This window comes from Globicephala melas, chromosome 2, assembly GCF_963455315.2.
Source record: "Globicephala melas chromosome 2, mGloMel1.2, whole genome shotgun sequence".
Classification (NCBI taxonomy): Eukaryota; Metazoa; Chordata; class Mammalia; order Artiodactyla; family Delphinidae; genus Globicephala; species Globicephala melas.
In genome coordinates this window covers 68,224,998-68,246,705 of record NC_083315.2, presented here as the reverse complement: position 1 = coordinate 68,246,705, position 21,708 = coordinate 68,224,998, and the positions used below count along the sequence as shown (strand labels likewise).

Below are 21,708 nucleotides of genomic sequence, written 5' to 3'. Positions count from 1 at the left end.
ATTTTATACAGACAATGCAAGTATATGAGTTACCTCCTACTAACAGGATCCACTGTGCCCATTAAAGACACTTAAGGATTTTCCAATGATGGGTATGATTACACCAAAATTATATTAGTAGTCTCAAGGAAAAAAAAATGACTTAGATTCTTTAAAAAATGGGAACTTTTTAAGCTAAGTAATTTTCTTATTAAAGGACTAAATCTAAAGGTAAATTTTAAATTAAAAAGTTAAAACCAAACCACAAAAAGAAAAACAAACTATATTAGTGAAATATACCAAAAGAAGTCTTAGAAGTGTATAATGTACGAAAGAGATAAAAGAAATGAGATCTTGTTTAGAAAGAAAAAGAAGAAAGAGAAATTATGAGAAATATTTTAAATGTCTTTGAGAAAAGGCAGACTTCTAAAAATTGACATGAGCAATATATAAAAATTAAGGGTAGGAATCAGGTGGCTTATGAAGTAATCAACATTCACAAACATCTGTTACACTACTTTTTCATCTGTAAAAAGAAGAATTCAATCCAAGTTATAAATAAGGATGTCCTGAAAAATCCCTTTTCAATGAAAATAACAAAGTGTGACTTAATGAATAATAGATGTGAAATGGTTTTAGAATCTTTAAATAAGAAATTATTGGAGAATTTTAAAAATCTAAAAGGAAATGCCATTTTAATGGTATACTAGAAACTACCTCTAGTTATAACAAATGTTATATATAATATATGTGTGTATGTATATAAATACATATCTAGATATATAGATGTATAATAAATCTACCTCTATCATAACCCTATCACTGTGCTCAGAGTTTTTCTCTTTCCCCCTAGACTTGAAAACGAGACCAGTGGATCATTCAAGTCTATACCAAGCACTTAGCACAGTACCTGAGCCAATTTCCTAAATTAACAATGACCAATCCCAATAGTTCTGAATTTTCTTGACTTTATAAAACTTATGGAAAAATTAAAAGCCTAAAAAAATCACATCATCCAAATCAAGGCCACAGATATCTACTCTAAATTAGATTTAATCCTTTTTTAAAAAATTGAAGTATAGTTGATAATCCTTTTGTAAACCAAGGTTACATTAACCAGCCTGTGTTGGGGGAGGGGATGAAAGTGAGGAAACCAGCCTTAGGGAGAAACAAAAATAAAAATTCTGTAATAAAAGTGCTGCATTTTGGTGGGGTGGGCCCTAACTTCTTAATCAACATTTATGAGAATATATACTTATGCAGATATAGAGAGCTTCTTAAGTCTATAGAATGCAAAATTATATATTTTTTCTTTTTATACCTCAAAACTTAGTAATGGATGTGGGATAAGCTTGCTTACCACCTAAAAATTAGGGATCTGTAAAGTTTGGATTTTTGAAAATACCACAGTCCTTAGAAAGCTACGTCACAGATGATGGATTGCTTCTCTCTTTCAATCTCAAACATTCTGCCTCTTGAATACCTGTACTGTAAAGGGGGTTCTTCACCATTGGGTAGATGGGGAATCTCAGGTGGTGTTACAAAAACAGTATGTTCACTTTTGAAAGATTCATCCAGTTCTATAAGTCGCACTTCACCACTCTTGTCCATATCCACCTGAAGGAGTTTAAAAAACATACATTAAAAAAATACATTTGCCAGACAAGTGTTTGTCTATAGGGGAATGGTTAAATAAAACATTTACACAACTGGATACTAAGGAACTATTTTTTTTAAAAAAAGAATGAGCAAGTCCTCTACGTAGCACTATATAAAGCTCTCCAGGATAATTAAGTGAAAATAATAAGATTCAGGACATTGTATACTATCTTTTAAGTAAGAAAGAGGGAAAATTTTTTTTAATTAAAAAAAAGAAAGAGGGAGCAATAAGAACACATATTCATTTTTTGCTTGTAGTCACATAAAGAATACTTAAAAAAAAAAAAAAAAGAGGGACTTCCCTGGCGTCCAGTGGTTACGACGCTGCGCTTCCACTGCAGGAGGTGCAGGTTCGATCCCTGGTCGGGAACTAAAATCCTGCATGCCATGCAGCAGCGCAGCCAAAAATAGGGGGAAAAAAAAAGTAATTATCTATTTGGCTAAGAGGAGATGAAGGGAGTGGACAAGAATGGGACAGGACCAGATTTCCCAATATATACCTTTTAATGTTATTTTTGCATAATGAAAATTTATTCAAGAAATACTATTTAAAAATATTATTATATTAACATATAATAATATTAAAACGTACGTGTGTGTGTGTTGAGAATACTGGGTTCTGTCTTTGATTTCTACTAAATATAACGAATTTCCCTAAGTTCTTCCAGCATATGTAGAAGCACATTTGAATTAAATTCTAGTCACATCAATATTTAAAGCATTTTAGTAGTACTATTTCCCCTAGATACTCTATGGTAAGGTAATAAGTCATAAAAAATAAAAACTTCATAGAATCTAAACTTCCCAAAAGGCACTCATAAATTAAAGAGCACGACATTGACATTAATTTAAACCAGATGTCAAACACAAAATGACAGATGACAAAATACAACCCACAGAACTTTTCCAGGTTAGACAGAATTAATGTCACATACCAGCCAGAAATAAATGGGAAAACAAGAATTATTAACAAGTTAAATCTTAAGATAAGGATTTAGGGCAGAGTATACCAAAAAAGGACAGGAATAGCTTTAAAGTTTTTCTAACTTTTAAGAAGAGCTGACACATTCAGAATCTTCTTATATAAATTGTTGTTTATAATTTCACAGCATTACATGCTGTAATCTCTAGTATTAAAGAATGTTTTTAATGGTGTATCCAGACATTTTAGACAATTAAGGCGTGTTTCAGAATTATAATTAATGACAGGAGAAAATGTTCACAAAATAATGAAAAAATCAGACTACTAAATAATATAAATGTGTGTGTGTGTATACACACACACACAGAGTGTGATTCTAATTTTTTTAAGAGTGTGCCTATATCTGTTATATAGATATATTTCTGAGTGTGCACACTGTCTCTCATACACACAGATGCACATACACATCTGTTATCAAAATGTTACCTATGGGTGATGGTATTACTGGCAATTAATTTTCTTTATATTGTTATTTGCTTTCCAATTAAAAATAATGAATATTATTTTTATTTTCTTTTTAAAAATTACAAAAGTAATAAATGCTCAGAATAAAAATTTAAACAAGGCAGACTATATTGCTTTTAGAATAAGCACTTATTTCAATTCTGTTGAAGGATATCTGAAAGTTAATCAGTATAAAAGAAGGTGCCTTTCTTTTTAGCCTGTCAAAAAGACTTTTTATATGGTAAAACTAGCAATGATACAACAAATATAGTAAGTTGGATAATCACAAACCCTGCTGGTACTCCAAACTGGTACAGTCTTTTTTAGAAAGCAAGATGTGTTTAAACCTTATTCTTTCTTAGAATAAGTTCTAAGAAAATAACCTAACATGAAAAAAAGCTATCAGTATGAAAGATGGTTTTTTTGCAGAACTGCAATAGCAATAAATTGGAAGTCATCTGCATGTCAAAAAATAGGTAAATGAATAAAGGATGATACACAGATGAAATATACAATCATTCAAAATGAAAAGAGTGAAGGTTATGCAGACTCCTGGTTGAACAAGACAAATTAAATACAACAATTTACCTTCAATCCTTCCTAAAATCTCACCAAAATGAGAGTAAGGAGATTAAAAAACAACAACAACGACAAAATGAACTGGAGAGAAGACAACAGCAGAGCTGAGTTCAAAACATTTCAGAAGCTGCAAAGTAGATTGATGAGACCTGTCAAAGCTGAAAGCCATATATCTGGCACTGGTGAGGGGATAGAGGAGAGCACCCAAATAGTCAGCCATTTTGCTCTACGGAGCACCAGAAAGGTCAGGAATGAAAACCATGATGCCCCTGAAGATGGGAGGGCAAGTGGGGTTGAATTGGGAGAATTAGTTAAATCCTGCATTTAAGAACTCCTAGACCCCTTGCCCAACCCAGTATAGTTAGGCCACTACCTCTCCCCAACATGGCATAAGACTAGGTTGGGTCTTTCTGAGTGAAGAACCAGAGGGACTTTAGATTTGAGGACACCGGGCAGAGCTGAGGAAGATGAAGAAGGTTAATAAAAACAGGTGAAGTGAGTAAAAGCCTACATGTTAGAACAAGCGGAAAATCTTAGTTACCTTCCCCACTCAGCTCTGAGAATACTTGCAGTCAGGCTTATGCACTCCAGGCTTGAGACTGGAGATACCTCCTGGGGAAACTACGTAGCCTAAAAGAAAAGAACTACAGACACTGATCAAATAGGGACTCTAATGAAATAGTTGAGTTCCTTTATGATCATCAGTCTCATACCTAAGGAAGCTCCAAGCCCCACCCTCCCAGAAAGAGCTCTAATGAGTTCTCTGTGCCTCACACTTGACAACGAATACCAACCAAAGATCACACAAAAAACCAATAACTTGAAAAAGAATAAAGTAAACAAATATTAAAAGGTATGTAGAAGAAGCAGAGACAATGCAAGGGGGAAAAAAACCTTCAAAATAACTGAAATGAATAAGCCTACACCCATGAAACAAGAAGATGCTATAAGAAAGGAGCATTCAGGGACTTCCCCTGGTTAAGTGGTTAAGACTCTGTGCTCCCAATGCAGGGGGCCTGGGTTCAATCCCTTGTCAGGCAACTAGATCCCACATGCATGCCACAACTAAGGAGCCCGACTGCCACAACTAAGGAGCCTGCCTGCCACAACTGAAGAGCCCACCTGCCACAACTAAGACCTGGTGCAACCAAATAAATAAATAAAATAAAAATAATATTTACAAAGAAAAAAAAGAAGAAGAAAGGAACATTCAGAGAATGAAAAGGAGCTATGGAAATTACAAAAATGATAGCAGAGGTAAAAAGTATACTATAATTGTTGAAAGATAAAATTGAAAAATCTCCCAGAAAGTGGAGATGAATGACAGAGAGGCAGAAAATGGGATGGGGGAAAAAAAAAAGAAAAAAAAGAAAATTAAGCAGATCAGGCCAGGAGGGCCAATATACAAATATGTATTTCAGAACAAGAGAACAGAGAAAGTGGAGGAAAGAAAAAGAAAGAAAAAAATTAAAGAAAATTCCCCACAATTTGAAGGCCATGAGACCATAGATTAAAAGGGCCTACAAGTGTCCAACTCAGGGAAGAAAAGAAGGCTGACACCAGGCATATCCTTGTGATTTCAGAATATCAGGGATCTTAAATGCTTCCAGACAGAAAAAGAGATTAGGCACAGAAGATTAGAAATCAAGATACTGTTAGACTAGATGTTATTCTCAACAATGACAAGCCAGAAGACAATGCAGTGATGACTTGATTTTATATCCGACCAAATTAGCATTCAAGTATTAAGGCAGAATAATGAAATTTGCAAACAGGCAGGGCATCAAAAAATGTATCTCCCATGTACTCTTTCTCACTAAACTACTGAAAGCTGTGATTCACCATAACAAGGAAATAAACCAAGAAAGAAGTTATTGAAGCCAGAAAGCAGGGGATACAAATCCGGAGAGAGGTCAGTATAATTCCAAGATGATGGTGAAGGAAAATCCCAGAATGAAAGACTAGAAAAGCAGTCAGTTCAGACTGGAACACAAAGATGGAAAGCTCCAGCAAGAACTTAAAAACAAACAAAAAACAAATGGATAGATTACTTAATATTAGAAAAATTGAGAGATTTTAGATTTTTTACCTTCATAGAAGAGTTTGGAGATGAATTAATAATACACACAAAACAAGAAATATAGCAATTATTAACTTCAGGGAAAACAAAAGTCCATACATAAAAGGAAATTTAACTACAATATATATATGGCCTACCTGTGATTATATACAGTGATAAAAATATTAACATTGAACAACCATCTGAACAGCTACATTGGGAGAATTTTGGTGACGGTGGTAAATATGACATTAATAGATAATATATAAAACAATAAGCAGCAATAACAACACATTATTTGGAAATCTTAAGGAAAATGACTGATGAAATGGCTGAAAGAGAAGGTGCTTACCTTTGGGAACAGAAACTAGGGGTGGGAAACAGAACTACCATATGACCCAGCAATCCCACTCCTGGGCATATACCTGGAGAAAACCGTAATTCAAAAAGATACATACACTCCAATGTTCACTGCAGCACTATTTACAATAGCCAGGACATGGAAGCAACCTAAATGTCCATCAACAGAGGAATGGATAAAGAAGATGTGGTACATAGATACAATGTAGTATCACTCAGCCATAAAAAAAGAACAAAATAATTCCATTTGCAGCAACATGGATGGACCTAGAGATTGTCATTCTGAGTGGAGTAAGTCAGACTGAGGAAGACAAATATCCTATGATATCGCTTATATGTGGAATCATAAAAAAGGGTACAAATGAATTTATTTACAAAACGTAAGTAGAGGCACGGATATAGAAAAAAACCTTATGGTTACCATGGGATAAGGGGGGGGAGGGATAAATTGGGAGATTGCAACTGACATATACACACTACTATATATAAAATAGATAACTAACAGGAACCTGCTGTATAGCACAGGGAACTCCACTCAATACTCTGTAATGGCCTATATGGGAAAGAATCTTAAAAAAACAAAAAAAAGAGTGGATATATGTATAACTGATTCACTTTACTGCACACCTGAAACTAACACAACATTGTAAATCAACTATACACCAATAAAAATTAAAAAAAAAAAAACTAGGGGTGGGAAAAAATGTGACCTAAGCCTTGTAAAATCATTTGACTTTTTAAACTAGGCTATGTTTTACTTTTTAGAGATTTGGCAGCATATAAAAATGTTTATAAGATCTGGTTATGTAAAAAATTAGGAAGTATACTATAATTATGTAAAAACATTGAAAGTAAATGTAAAGTGGATATTAGGGTACTGGGCTTATGGAGTTTTTCCTCCCTTTTATTTTCCACACTTCCTGTTACTTTACAAAACAACATTAGGAACATGTCAATGATAACTCAAAATCACTCGTATCCCTAGTAGGATATGGTATCCATGGACAACCCAAAAGCAAATGAGAAGCTCTCTATACAAACATTTTTATGCAGATGAAATGGGGTAAATGAAATTATAAGGGCAGCAATGATAATGAAGTAGAAGAGATGGACTAGAATAAAAAGGTTATTCTGGTCCAACAAATACCCAAGGTCATTGGAAAGGAAGCTGGAAACTACTCCGGTCTCCATAATGTAACATTATAGGAGAACTACTTGTCTGTGAGCACCAGGTGCTTTTAAATTTTTATTTATTTATCAGTTTCTCCCTGTCAGACCTGTGTCTTTGCTTGCATAGAAAAAAATCTGTGGACATAGACAACTACTCTAATTCTAAGTATTGTAAAGTCTACTAAAATATTAAAATTGTGCTCTGTAAATTCAGTACCTTGGTAAAAGATATTTCCCCTATCTTGTCTACCAATAAAATCTCATTTCAACATTACAAAAACAGCCATGTAATAAATCCTCCATTTATCAGTTGGGCATTTCTGTCTTTTGGAAAGCACAGTGACATCTGTCTCTACTGGGAGAAAAAAGAAATCCAACATCCATGGCAGGATAAAATTAAAATAATTTTCATATTCTCTTCATATTTTTTCACAAGACATTAAAATGCTCAGAAAACACTGCAGAGGAATGCTTGGGAAACCAAGAAAAACTTTACCAGGCTATTTGTTGCACAAAACTGCTTTTAGTTAAGCTGCATCCTATAGGAACAGATTGTAAGGATTTAAAATACAATCATATGAAGAACAAGAACACATGGTTCTTAAATTAGTCATAAATGAAACTCAAATAATTTTCATACATTGTTTTTCTTACTCCTATTCAGGATTACTCACTCCAGCTTTTTAAAAGTTGGTCAAATGTTTTCTGTTTGGATAGGCTAAGATCAAAAGAGGAATGTATCTACTTTCTGTTCAAACTTAGTCATGGATTCTGCTCAATCTTAAGCACTTAATGCACATCTAATATTATTTAATTTTCATAGCTAAACTGCCAGAGGTAAGGGGATCTGTTCACTTAAAAAATTAAGCTTAAGGTCACTCAACTAAGGAATAACCCCACATGAATGTCTATTTTTAAAGTATTACTGATATTCAAAAACCGTTTACAGATTAAAAGTAAGCACTGACTTGCTGTGCTGAATGCACTTAAACTGTGGTATTAAAATATGAAAAGTAGTAACAGCACTGTGTAATTATTTATTATTTCAGAGAGTTCTGCTTAATAATACTAGGAATACAATTAACCTCTACTCTCACTATATATGAAGGTTATTAAGATATATTTTATGACATCACAAATAAAATAATATCAATTTTAACTAAAAAAAAGATAAATTTTGGATTTTGTTACATTTTGTTATTTTCTCTAATAAAACAGTTCCTTGAATTGTAATAAAGCAAATACAAGTAACTATGTTTTAGTGAGTTTATTTTCAGTTTTGATTTTCTTAGGAATCATCAAAATCTTTAAGTATAACATTAATCCATTATATATAAGTGATATTTTGTTGAATCTAGACTTTGAATGGGTAAATAGCATTTTAGGAAAACAATCTGCCTAGAAATAATAATTACACATTTAATTGGACTGTTTCTTTTTTGAAACTTCTCAGAATTTATTTTCTTTAAGCAATCACTCCAGTCACGCCTCGTATTTTGACTCTTATCAACTAAATAACAGGTGACCTATTTTCAGAAAATCCTAGACAATATAGTAATTATCAGTAATAAAATATCCTCCTTAGAACATGATACCCTAAGTACCTTGCAAAATTATGTCATGTATGTCTTACAATATTAATGAGTTTTTTTTTTTTCGGTACGCGGGCCTCTCACTGTTGTGGCCTCTCCCATTGCGGAGCACAGGCTCCCGACGCGCAGGCTCAGTGGCCACGGCTCACGGGCCCAGCCGCTCCGCGGCATGTGGGATCTTCCCGGACTGGGGCACAAACCCATGTCCCCTGCATCGGCAGCCGGACTCTCAACCACTGTGCCACCAGGGAAGCCCTAATGAGTGTTTTTTAAACCATGTGATACTATTATATGAGTTCTTAGCTGAAACACAAACTTGTGAAAACAAGACACATAAAATGAGCAAAAAGTAAAACGGAACAATACAAGATTTCTCTCTTCTGCACTGTTAACTGGATTTTTCCAACTAATTCAGTATTCCTATATGGATTAATAAATCTATTGGCTAAAGCATGCTATTAGCAAAACCCTGTCACTAATTTGGTCCCTTATGATTCCGTTGACTTGGCACAAGGAACAACTGTTACCCAAATACATGCCACTGTTCACAATCGCAGCTCAGTGAGTACATACAGATGACTAGTGGAAGCCCAGCACGATAGAGGAAAAACCTTCAAGGTACATGCTGGTCAGAAACATCATTTTTATTTACAAAAATCAACACAATTATTCCTGTAAAAAGGGATTTAGAGAAATTATTCTTTAAAGCATACTCTTTTATTCATTGTACACCTTTTCTATTTAAAGCACACCTTTCTATTTATTTATTCTATTCATATTTAACTTTATAAGCACCAAATAAGGCAAACTTAAAAATTTGATTAAAATACTGAAAACCATGTTCTTAGTACAATGCTGCAATGAAGACAAAACTATCAAGGAGCTATAATATTAATTCTCAAAATAAACAGGATTTCAAAGCTTTATGCAGGCAGAACTCAACTTACAAAAAGGCAGAGTTCTAAAAGTCTGTCTATAGGTACTTCCCTGGTGGTCCAGCAGTTAAGACTTTGTGCTCCCAATGCAGGGGGCCCAGGTTCAATCCCTGTTCAGGGAACTAGATCCCGCATGCCGCAATGAAGCTCCTGCACGTGGCAATGAAGATCCCATGTGCCGCAACTAAGACCCGGTGCAGACAGATAAATAAATAAGTAAATAAATTTAAAAATTTTTAATTATTTATTTTTGGCTGCGTTGGGTCTCTGTTGCTGCACGCGGGCTTTCTGTAGTTGTGTCAAGCAGGGGCTATTCTTCGTTGCAGTGCGTGGGCTTCTCATTGCGGTGGCTTCTCTTGTTGCAGAGCACAGGTTCTAGGCGTGCGGGCTTCAGTAGCTGTGGCTTGTGGGCTCAGTAGTTGTGGTTCCCGGGCCCTAGAGCGCAGGCTCAGTAGTTGTGGCGCACGGGATTAGTTGCTCCGTGGCATGTGGGAACCCGTGTATCCTGCGGCTCGTGGGCTCAGTAGTTGTGGTTCCTGGGCACTAGAGCGCAGGCTCAGTAGTTGTGGCGCACGGGATTAGTTGCTCTGTGGCATGTGGGAACCCGTGTACCCTGCATTGGCAGGCAGATTCCTAACCACTGCACCACCAGGGAAGTCCAATAAATATTTTTAAAAAAATAAAAATTAGGGCTTCCCTGGTGGCGCAGTGGTTGAGAGTCCGCCTGCTGATGCAGGGGACATGGGTTCGAGCCCCGGTCCAGGATCCCACATGCCACGGAGCGGAGGCCCGCATACCGCAAAAAAAAAAAAAAAAAAAAAGTCTGTCTACAAATAGGTTATTCAAAATACAGAAAATGAATTTCCCCTCAAAACAATATCCTGGGCTTCCCTGGTGGCGGAGTGGTTGAGAGTCCGCCTACCGATGCGAGGGACACGGGTTTGTGCCCCGGTCCGGGAAGATCCCACATGCCGCAGAACGACTGGGCCCGTGAGCCATGGCTGCTGAGCCTGCGCGTCCGGAGCCTGTGCTCTGCAACGGGAGAGGTCACAACAGTGAGAGGCCCACGTACTGCAAAAACAAACAAACAAACAAACAAACAATATCCTTTCTGGGGTGATAGAAATGTTCTTTGTTTCGGAGTCATGGTTACATGGAAATCTATATTTGCCCAAACTTATCAAACTACACACTTCAAAGGTGCATTTATTGTTTGTATATTATACTACAATAAATTTGGACTTTAAAAAATGTCCTAAAAGGTGGTTAGAATATCAATCCACCAAAAAGAAATTTAATACATATTTGTAGCACAACACTGTAGCCATGCACCATCTGAACTACAGCTAATCACCACATATCAGGGTTTCTGTGGGAAAATGAATTATGAGTTCTAAGCAAATACTGACATATATCCATCTTTTCCCTATTCTAAAGCATTTCAAGGACTAGGGTGGATATTTCTGGGCATCTTAGCTTATTAACTCTCTATCAGCACCAGAAACAGTATTTCTCCACATCAATCATCCCTCAGGTGTTCCAATTTGAAGGAAAGTGTAAATTCCTCCACAAGGCTCTGAACTTGTTCCTTTTCTTCATATGTGTAAGTCATCCAAAAGTTGAACATTTCTACGTCATGCAGTAATAAAACCAAATTAACTACTAATCTACAAACTGGAATAAAAACCAGAAAAATATAAGAATCGTCATAAATTTTCCTACTTTATAGTTCACACAACACTACTCTGAAAACTGTGAAATATGCAGTTATAATGATCTTTCCTCACAATACTTTTAAAACGTACATAAGAAAACAACACAGAAAGACTAAATGACTTGACTAAAGTCACAAGTAGGAACGCTGAGATCAAAGTTCTCCTGATTCCCAATGCAGTGTTTTTCCTTCTACATCTTGCATGATGAAAATTTTTTTTTTTTTTTGCGGTATGCGGGCCTCTCACTGTTGTGGCCTCTCCCGTTGCGGAGCACAGGCTCTGGACGCGCAGGCTCAGCGGCCATGGCTCACGGGCCTAGCCGCTCCGCGGCATGTGGGATCTTCCCGGACCGGGGCATGTACCCGTATCCCCTGCATCGGCAGGCGGACTCTCAACCACTGCGCCACCAGGGAAGCCCGAAAATCATTTTTATAAGACATATTTGGTACTTATTTATTTGATCAATCCCTCCATATGTAACAATCTCCCATCTCCAACACCACTCCTCCTCCATGCATATGACTCCTTCACCATAATTTGGCTTTGACAACTCCTTCCAGACCAACCCTCTGCCCCACCAGGCTGACATCTCCCTCATCCAGATTAAACTATGATACCCCATTTGCTGGGCCTACCCAGTGGGGACACTGTCCTTGCCTTGCTTAAACTCTGACACTCCGTGCTGTCCTCACGTCTGCATGGATGCATCCTGTTTAGGTTCTGACCCTGGAAATAGTCTGTCCTCCAGCATGGACACTCTCTTTATCCTGCTCGTCCTCTGATCCCCCATGCTAGGCCACCCCCTGCATGGACAGATGCTCTCCTCACCAGGCATGGGCTCCAAAACCCATGCTAGGCTGCTCCTCCTTCACCCATTCAGGTTTTTTTTTTTTTTTTGCCATAATTGCTGTATTTTTTTTTTTTACATCTTTATTGGAGTATAATTGCTTTACAATGGTGTGTTAGTTTCTGCTTTATAACAAAGTGAATCAGTTATACATATACATATGTTCCCACATCTCTTCCCTCTTGCGTCTCCCTCCCACCCCCCCATCCCAGCCCTCTAGGTGGTCACAAAGCACCGAGCTGATATCCCTGTGCTATGCGGCTGCTTCCCACTAGCTATCTATTTTACATTTGGTAGTGTATATATGTCCATGCCACTCTCTCGCCCTGTCACAGCTCACCCTTCCCCCTCCCCCTCCCCATATCCTCAAGTCCATTCTCTAGTAGGTCTGTGTCTTTATTCCTGTCTTACCCCTAGGTTCTTCATGATATTTTTTTTTCTTAAATTCCATATATATGTGTTAGCATACAGTATTTGTCTTTCTCTTTCTGACTTACTTCACTCTGTATGACAGACTCTAGGTCCATCCACCTCATTACAAATAGCTCAATTTCGTTTCTTTTTATGGCTAACATTCCATTGTATATATGTGCCACATCTTCTTTATCCATTCATCCGATGATGGACACTTAGGTTGTTTCCTTCTCCGGGCTATTGTAAATAGAGCTGCAATGAACATTTTGGTACATGACTCTCTTTGAATTATGGTTTTCTCAGGGTATATGCCCAGTAGTGGGATTGCTAGGTCGTATGGTAGTTCTATTTGTAGTTTTTTAAGGAACCTCCATATTGTTCTCCATAGTGGCTGTACCAATTCACATTCCCACCAGCAGTGCAAGAGTGTTCCCTTTTCTCCACACCCTTTCCAGCATTTATTGTTTCTAGATTTTTTGATGATGGCCATTCCGACTGGTGTGAGGTGATATCTCATTGTAGTTTTGATTTGCATTTCTCTAATGATTAATGATGTTGAGCATTCTTTCATGTGTTTGTTGGCAGTCTGTATATCTTCTTTGGAGAAATGTCTATTTAGGTCTTTTGCCCATTTTTGGATTGGGTTGTTTGTTTTTTTGTTATTGAGCTGCTTATAAATTTTGGAGATTAATCCTTTGTCAGTTGCTTCATTTGCAAATATTTTCTCCCATTCTGAGGGTTGTCTTTTGGTCTTGTTTATGGTTTCCTTTGCTGTGCAAAAGCTTTGACGTTTCATTAGGTCCCATTTGTTTATTCCATTCAGGTTTTGACACCCCTCTTTGAGCCACTGTTTCCCAAGCTCCTCTCTATCCACCATGGATACCCACTTTGCTCTATCCCACTAATGATAGTGGACTACAGGGGCAGGAAAAGTTTCACACATGAATTTAATATAGTAGAATTAATTCACTTAATTTATGCTACAATTGCACTCCCAAATTGTAGAAATATTCAGGTGAAATGTTATGTTCTACACCTACTCTCAGCATGTGACAATCCACCTTAGACCAAAAGGAGAGGTGAAAATTAAGGATGATCAAGTTAGAGGTCCATAGGCTTGGACAAAAAAAACTCCCATAGTCTGTAAGTGGACAGGAAGTGTTACAGACCTGGCTGCTAAAATAAAACTCGTAATTTGGTAAAATCCTGCAAAGTACTCTTAAGAGGTTGTGGTCTATAACATCTAGTAGGCCACCAAAACTTTCATAATAAAGGGTCAGTGATGAAATGGAATTAATGTAAATTTTGTTAAAAAGTGGTTAATTTATAAATAGAAACTGTAACTCATAACATTTACAACAGTCACACAAAATAAGTTACGGCACACTGTAGACATACTATTACTTACTTTATCTACACAATCATCAAAAAACGCCAGGCTTGCATCTTTATCACTGACAAAAGAACATTCCTCAATGAAGCGAATAAACATTTGTGTTTTGGTCATCATGTTATAGAATTTCTGATGTGACCGGTCGCGGCTTCTTAAGAAAGCTGTTCAACATAAATTTGTAATGTTAGCATATATAACACCATTTACAGATTCAGAGAATTTTTGAGCTAGAAGGAACTAGATCAACCATGTCATCTATACCCCCTACACCCTACTATTTTGCAGAAAAAGAAACTAAGACCCCTGAAGGGGAAGTAACCTGACAAAGATAGCAATAGGAAAGGAACTTGAAACCAGATCTTTCAAATCCCCCAACCCAGGGGCTCCTCTGCTTGCCCAACACCACCGGGCTGCCCTGAAAGCTAAACACATCAATATCTTAACACATCTGTGACACAACAGAGTGCAGTGGTACATGGTTAGGAAGCTCTGTACTTTTCAAATAGTCTCTTCTGCATATTTTGCTAATGGGATTATATCTAATGTGCCTGAGAAATAACCAGTCCAATGGAAATGGATTACCAACTGAGTTGATACTCACATACTCCTGAAATAGGTAAGTATATTTTGATAAATATGAGCTACTAACCCCGAAAGCAATCATCACAAGGTTAAACTCAATAATATGAAAGCTGTAGTACTATGCAGTCACTCACCTTGTAGGGCAAAAAGAGAGGCTGCATCTGTGGCTGTCTCAGATGGGGCTTGTGTTATTGGTCTTAAGTATGATCTATAACCTTTTAAAATAGAGGCCATGAAACACAAAAATGCCTCCTGGATTTCCAAATCTATCATGTGCAACCTCTTTCCAGAATTAAAATCATAATCATTCATTGCTAAGTCCATTAGTCCATCGTCTCTTGGTCTCTGCTGCACTGTGAAGAAATACAGTGTTAATGTTTTCCCCAGAACTGTCAAAATTAATGTTCATAATGGTATCAATTATAAATCCATTGCATATGTAATTCAAGTCATTATGCTGCGTACCTTAAACTTGTACAGTCCTGTATGTCAATTATATCTCAATAAAATTGAAAGAAAAATAATAAATGTGTTGTGTTTTCAAAAGGGCTCAAGCTACTTCAACCCTTTGTTTACATAACTCCTTAATATATAACCCTAGCAAAACTTGAATTTGGTCTGAGGATAAGGATGGTAGTAATGCTCAATGTTAACTTCCTGATTTTCATGGTTATAGCATACTGTAGTGATATAGAATGTACTTATTGGTAGGAAATACACTCCATTTGGAGATGATGGGGACATCTATTCTCAAAAGGTCACAGAAACAAAGTTTGTGATTGCCTCAAAATTTTAAAACTTCTTAAAATATGAGGAACAATGAATCATCTTAGGGAGGTGTTTTTGGAGTTCTTATTGTTTAAAAAAGTAAAAGTATGTGGGCACTGGAATGGAAGGCCTAGGTTTTAATCCTAGCTTCATCCTTATTAACTGTATGATCTCTGACAAGCTACCTTCCTCAAACTTAGTATCTTCACAGTTATAAAGACAAAAGAATGTATGTGCAAGTGCTCTGAAGCTGTAAAGTGATATATAATCCTGAATAACAATATCAGTATTGTTTAAACCTGTAATTTTAAGCTGTAAGATTCTGCCCTTCAGTACAGCTAGACGGGTTATTTCACTTATTTTAATAATACTTAAATATTGCTACAAAAGCTGCTGGACTTCTCAGCTATTCAAAAGAAGCACATGAATTTTTAGAAAGCAATTAACTAAGTAGCTTAAAAAATTCCATACATAATTTATTTGTTCCATAGTATAAAATTTGTTCCATTTGATGTCATTTTTTCGTATCCCAATACTTATGAGCCACTTCCAAATTATCTATTTGTTATAAGGTTTACTTTGAAAACACTGTCTTTTTCCATGTCTCTTTCCAACTATTCTATAGGCATCCTTGAACCCTCGAAGATGTAGGCAACCTCCCATGTTTATATTTCACCTAATACATAAATGAGAACCTCAAATATTGCTGCACCATTACTGACCATTTTTTATACAATAAGTACGAAATTATGAACCCTGAATGGACTGTTGGTATAAAATACCAAGAGGATTAGTTAAATGAAGGCTTAATTCATCTTATTGGTAATTCTGGATCACTATCAAGATACTCTTATTGTAAGCTTTGAACTGAAATTCTCCATATCCTAATCAATTTTCACTTTAATTAATTTCCGAATGCTTTTGGCAAGCTTCTATTTTCAAATTACTTGAGGTAAGCACAGCATTAAGATCTACTGAAGGTGAAAAGCACATGACCTTGCTCTCAACCCACAAGAATCATCAGCATTTTCTAATGTAATTTAAACCATCTGTCTTAGATTTTCAAAACTAACTTTCTATTCTATGTATAAAGAAAATATACAAGTAGAAACCAGTATTGTTCTATAGTATTTGAAAATAATCACCTTAATCTTTTTGAATTTTATTATGATGTAAAATATAAACTTTGTAAATCTCCCATTCAGCTTCTAAAAAATTTTGCTTTAATGCTCATTTGCCTTTAAGATTGTAAAACCACTTTCCTTTAGGTAAACGCCATCCTTTTACAAGTAAGGCAAAGTTGCTGGAGTCCTTTCTTCAGATTAAATTACTTCCTTTAAATAAATTATACACTTACATTTTGCCAACTGCTGGTGCAAATTATTCAGTGTGTTCATCAGATTTTTACATGGTTTCTTTGGAAGTACCTTCCAGGCTACATTTTTCTTATCACCAGTTCTGAGATTAAATGACAACAATAATATATTTGTCAGATTAACTTGGGGTGGGGCAGGGGTGGGTATATATCTGTTATTTATAAACAGGGGAAAAGAGAAAACACAATGAACAAAAATAAAATATACAAAATATTCTACTTAACAGAAGAAAAATACTACAGGGGTAAATTGGAGTGTTTAATACTTAAAAATTAATTTATATGAGAGTAGAACCCTGTATTAAATATAGCTCAAAACTTTACACTTATGTTTATATTGAGTCAATTCCACTTGCTTTGGAATCATGCAAATCACTACAAAACTTAATGTGGTGGTCATTACTCTTAATCTCATCTAAGAGTCTTTAGACACCTAAATATTGGGAAAATCCTACTATTAGGGGATTTTTTCTTATATACTCTAAGACAAAGCACTGTAGAAAACTTTCAATGAACTTATGATCCATAAAGCTTATCAAAATACTTCGGTATATCCAAATATTTAGTTTCCTAAAAATATAAGTAAAATTTAGCTTTGTTTCTTTCAGAAAAGAAATAATCTATAATATTAGATTATTTGGGCTTCCCTGGTGGCACAGTGGTTAAGAATCCGCCTGCCAATGCAGGGGACACGGGTTTGAGCCCTGGTCCTGTAAGATCCCACATGCCGCAGAGCAACTAAGCCTATGTGCCACAACTACTGAAGCCCGCATGTCACAACTACTGAAGCCCACAAGTCACAACTACTGAAGCCCGCGTGCATAGAAACCGTGCTCCACAACAAGAGAAGCCACTGCAATGAGAAGCCCACGCGCTGCGACAAAGAGTAGCTCCCGCTCGCTCCAACTAGAGAAGGCCCATGTGCAGCAACGAAGACCCAACACAGCCAAAAATAATAAATAAATAAAAAATAAATTAATTTTAAAAATATTAGATTATTTGAATAAAGTATAACACTCCAAAATACTTTTATAACTATAAAAGAGGACATCAGCTTGACAGTGATATCTTTGTTTCTAGATGAACTCCTATAATCTCCTTTATACAACCTTTACAACACAGTTAATCCTTTTTAAAAAAAATTTATTTTATTTATTTTTATTTTTGGCTGTGTTGGGTCTTTGTTGCTGTGTGTGGGCCTTCTCGAGTTGTGGCGAGTGGGGGCCACTCTTTGTGGCTGTGCGCGGGCCTCTCACCACGATGGCTTCTCTTGTTGTGGAACACAGGCTCTAGGCACACGGGCTTCAGAAGTTGAGGCACGTGGGCTCAGTAGTTGTGGCTCGCGGGCTCTAGAGTGCAGGCTCAGTAGTCATGGCACATGGGTTTAGTTGCTCCACGGCATGTAGGATCTTCCCGGACCAGGGCTTGAACCCTTGTCCCCTGCATTGGCAGGCAGATTCTTAACCACTGCGTCACCAGGGAAGCCCATAATCTTTAAACTATATATGGAGTAGGAGAAGAAAAGAGCATGGTGATAAAACATGATAAAGCTTTTGGACTTAACTACAGCTTTGTTGATTCCACTCTCTATTTATTAAATCTTTTTTCTATTTCAAAAGCAATAAATACTCATTTTAGGAAACTTGAAAAATGCAGAGAAAAAGGAGAAGAAAAGTAAATCACTTATGTTCTAACCACCAAAGACAACATCATAGCACCGGTGTGAAATGGAATTGCTGAACTTTTTTTTTTTAATATTCCCTAAACTTCCCACAGAACAAAAAGGGCAAATACTACTTTCAAAGAAAAGAGTGGATGGGAAAGCTTAAGCTGACAAAGAAGAACTGTCTTGGAACTATCTTTCCACAATGATAATAAAATGCAGATAGGGCAGGGTCAAACTGCAGATGTCCTGCTATGAGATTTTATTTCATCTATAACGTGACCAGGACTATGGAACCCTGTATTAAAGTGAGAACACAATGTAAAAAGACTTTTGACATTATTTTCTTGCTAAAACACAGCACTCCTACTGTGCCTTAGCATTCACTGTGTGTGTGCCTGCCTTGCTAACTAGATTAGCAACTTAAGAGAAAGGAGTGTATCTGGTTTGTCTTTTTATTCCCAGTGCCTAGAAAAAAAACAAAAAGGCACTCAAGAGATGTCTGTAGCATAAGTGAATGAACAGTATTTTGGTATAATTTCATCAAATTACTATTATTTACTCACATAATTTCCTCCTCTTGTCCTTGATATCATCACTGTAAGACTTGGCTCGGGAGAAGAGTTTTATCGAGGGACTTCCCTGGTGACGCAGTGGTTAAGAATCCACCTGCCAATGCAGGGGACAAGGGTTCGAACCCTGGTCCGGGAAGATCCTACATGCCGCGGAGCAACTAAACCCATGTGCCACGACTACTGAGCCTGCACTCTAGAGCCCATGAGCCACAACTACTGAGCCCACGTGCCACAACTACTGAGCCCAAGCACCTAGAGCCCGTGCTCTGCAACAAGAGAAGCCACCGCAATGAGAAGCCCGTGCACCGCAACAAAGAGTGGCCCCTGCTTGCTGCAACTAGAGAATGCCTGCGCGCACAAACGAAGACCCAACACAGCCAAAAATAAATATATTTTTTAAAAAAAAGGAATTTTATCTAGTACCTGAGTTTGGATCTATGACAGACTTCTGCATTTTTATTCATAGTGAGTTCCATTTATAGGATTACTATTGCATAAGTAGTAAGCCAGTAATTAGTGGCAGAAGTAATAGTTATAGAGTCAGACAATGATAGTTTCAAAATCAGTTCTGGCAGTATTAAGTTACGTGCCTTTTTATAAATTACTTAAAAATCTAAGCTTTGGTTTTCTTATCTGTCTGTCAGACTGGTTAGTAAAAACTACCTCACAAAATACACAGAATAATATGAGATACCTTAGGCTATGCATACAGCTTTATGCCTAGTACATATCAGATATTAATTTCCCTTTCTTCAGAAATTTCTTGACATTCATAATATATTCCTTATTATATGTATTTATGAGTCAGAGAAGGGAAAAGGAAACCACAAATTTCATACTCAGATTTTTCTTTCAAATTTCAGGTTGAGGCTCCAGAAATTCAGGAGGAAGGAAAGTAGAAAGCTATTAATTCACTAGTTTAGTCTTCCCATAGGTTTGGAAAGGCGATAAAACCAAGAAGGAAGACCACTGATGAGTGCAAACAAGTCATGTTTCTTTGATTCTTTAACTCATTAGTAATCAAAACAAAGTTAAAATAATAAAAAAAAATTCTTTTAACAAATTGAGGAAAAGTATAAAAGTATAAAAAGAGAGAAAATGTATATACTTATTTACCACCCTGAATTTCAATTTTTAAAAACATTATGTCATGTAACAATAACAACTGGCCAAAAAAAAGATACTAATTTAATATTTGAAGAATTAAATATTTCTGGTAAAGTATGAAATGTTCATGGTAAAGAATCTTTGACGCTATTTATCCCATATATAAAATGGCTTTAATGCACAAAGTACATCCCATATTTTCTTGGTTAGGCTTTTGAAAGCATACATGCCTTATGAAAGAAAATTATTTTTCGCTAAACTTTTCTAATGGTTTAGGCAGTTGAGGTTTTGACATATAACAATACTAGAATTAATGTAAGATTTCAGAATTAAATCAAAAGGCTTTAATATGAAACATGCTTATTTAAAAATGGAGAAAAACCTATCTCACAAATACGTACTTAAATTGTAAAAGGTATACTAGCTTTTGGGCTTTACTAATAGGGTAACTTGCAGTTATTTTAAGTATATCCTGTGGATGCAACGTGGTATTGCATCAATTTCCTCTTCCCTGAAGAGCTTAAGTATGATTTAACTGAAAATAACAATACAAGAGAAAACACTGAATTATAAAAAAGCTGTAAATATACAGTTCCAGTAGCTTAGCTACAACTTAAATATTATTCCAATAGAGAGAGAGAAAATTATAAAATCCTTACATTTCTTACTTAAATTTCTAAGTAAGCATAAGATTATAATATTTCTCAAATATTGAAAGAGCTGCCATGTAGATAATACACTAAACTTATCCCATCAAAGTATAGTAAGAACTGATTCAAAGATGGTAAAAACCCCAAATATAAAAACAACATAGCTCAAAAGAATTCTAGTTATCATTCACAAAAAATACATTTACATACATACACTACAAAGTTGTAAATTACTGGAAGTAGAATCATTAAAACGAACTTACTGAGAAATTGTGTTGGTATCTAGGTCAACACAACTGACATCTGGTGGAGGGTCATAGAGATCAAAGTATCTTGAATCAATTCCTACTATGAACGGACATGGTGCACTTAAGACATCTGCTAAAGCCAGTGGGCAGAGAGGAACATAGGGGCATGGCCAGTGGAAAGGGAAAATCATCTTGGATAAATAAAAGATAAGAGAATATTTAGCTGTTTGACATTGAAGCATAATTCATCAGCACACACAAAAATCTGTCTTTTAAATATTTATACCAAAAGTAGTATAATGCTTATTAAATAATTACAACTAGTGTTAATGGCCAGAAAATTGAACTGCATTACACTCTGAATTTTAGTTAAGCATTAAAACAGCTTTAAATTATATGAATAATTAGGTTTAAAATGAAACTGATTACCAATAAGAAATACTCACAGACACTAATGCTTCTGTCACACTAGTAAGCACTGAAGGCCGTAAGGAATGAATAAGAATCTTATGTTCTGTTACTGCAAACACCAGTAGTGTCACAGCATTTTCAGGGCCTAAATTCTGAAGTAGTGTTGAAAACTTGCCACCACTATAAATCCAAACAAAAATA

The 21,708-nt window shown here is 36.1% G+C and overlaps 1 protein-coding gene across 6 annotated transcripts in view; it reads right to left on the bottom strand.

The window, feature by feature from the left end:
• The window catches only part of DENND4A (DENN domain containing 4A), a 132,855-nt gene that overhangs the window by 39,860 nt on the left and 71,287 nt on the right, over positions 1 to 21,708 (bottom strand). For all 6 annotated transcript variants that reach the window (XM_030875216.2, XM_030875218.2, XM_030875217.2 and 3 more), the window contains exons 10-15: positions 21,543 to 21,687; positions 21,112 to 21,287; positions 16,836 to 16,936; positions 14,845 to 15,063; positions 14,144 to 14,289; positions 1,463 to 1,596 (exon numbers count right to left, since the gene is read on the bottom strand). In XM_030875216.2, the coding sequence (XP_030731076.1) occupies positions 1,463 to 1,596; positions 14,144 to 14,289; positions 14,845 to 15,063; positions 16,836 to 16,936; positions 21,112 to 21,287; positions 21,543 to 21,687 (921 nt within the window). The remainder of the gene's footprint in view (positions 1 to 1,462; positions 1,597 to 14,143; positions 14,290 to 14,844; positions 15,064 to 16,835; positions 16,937 to 21,111; positions 21,288 to 21,542; positions 21,688 to 21,708) is intronic.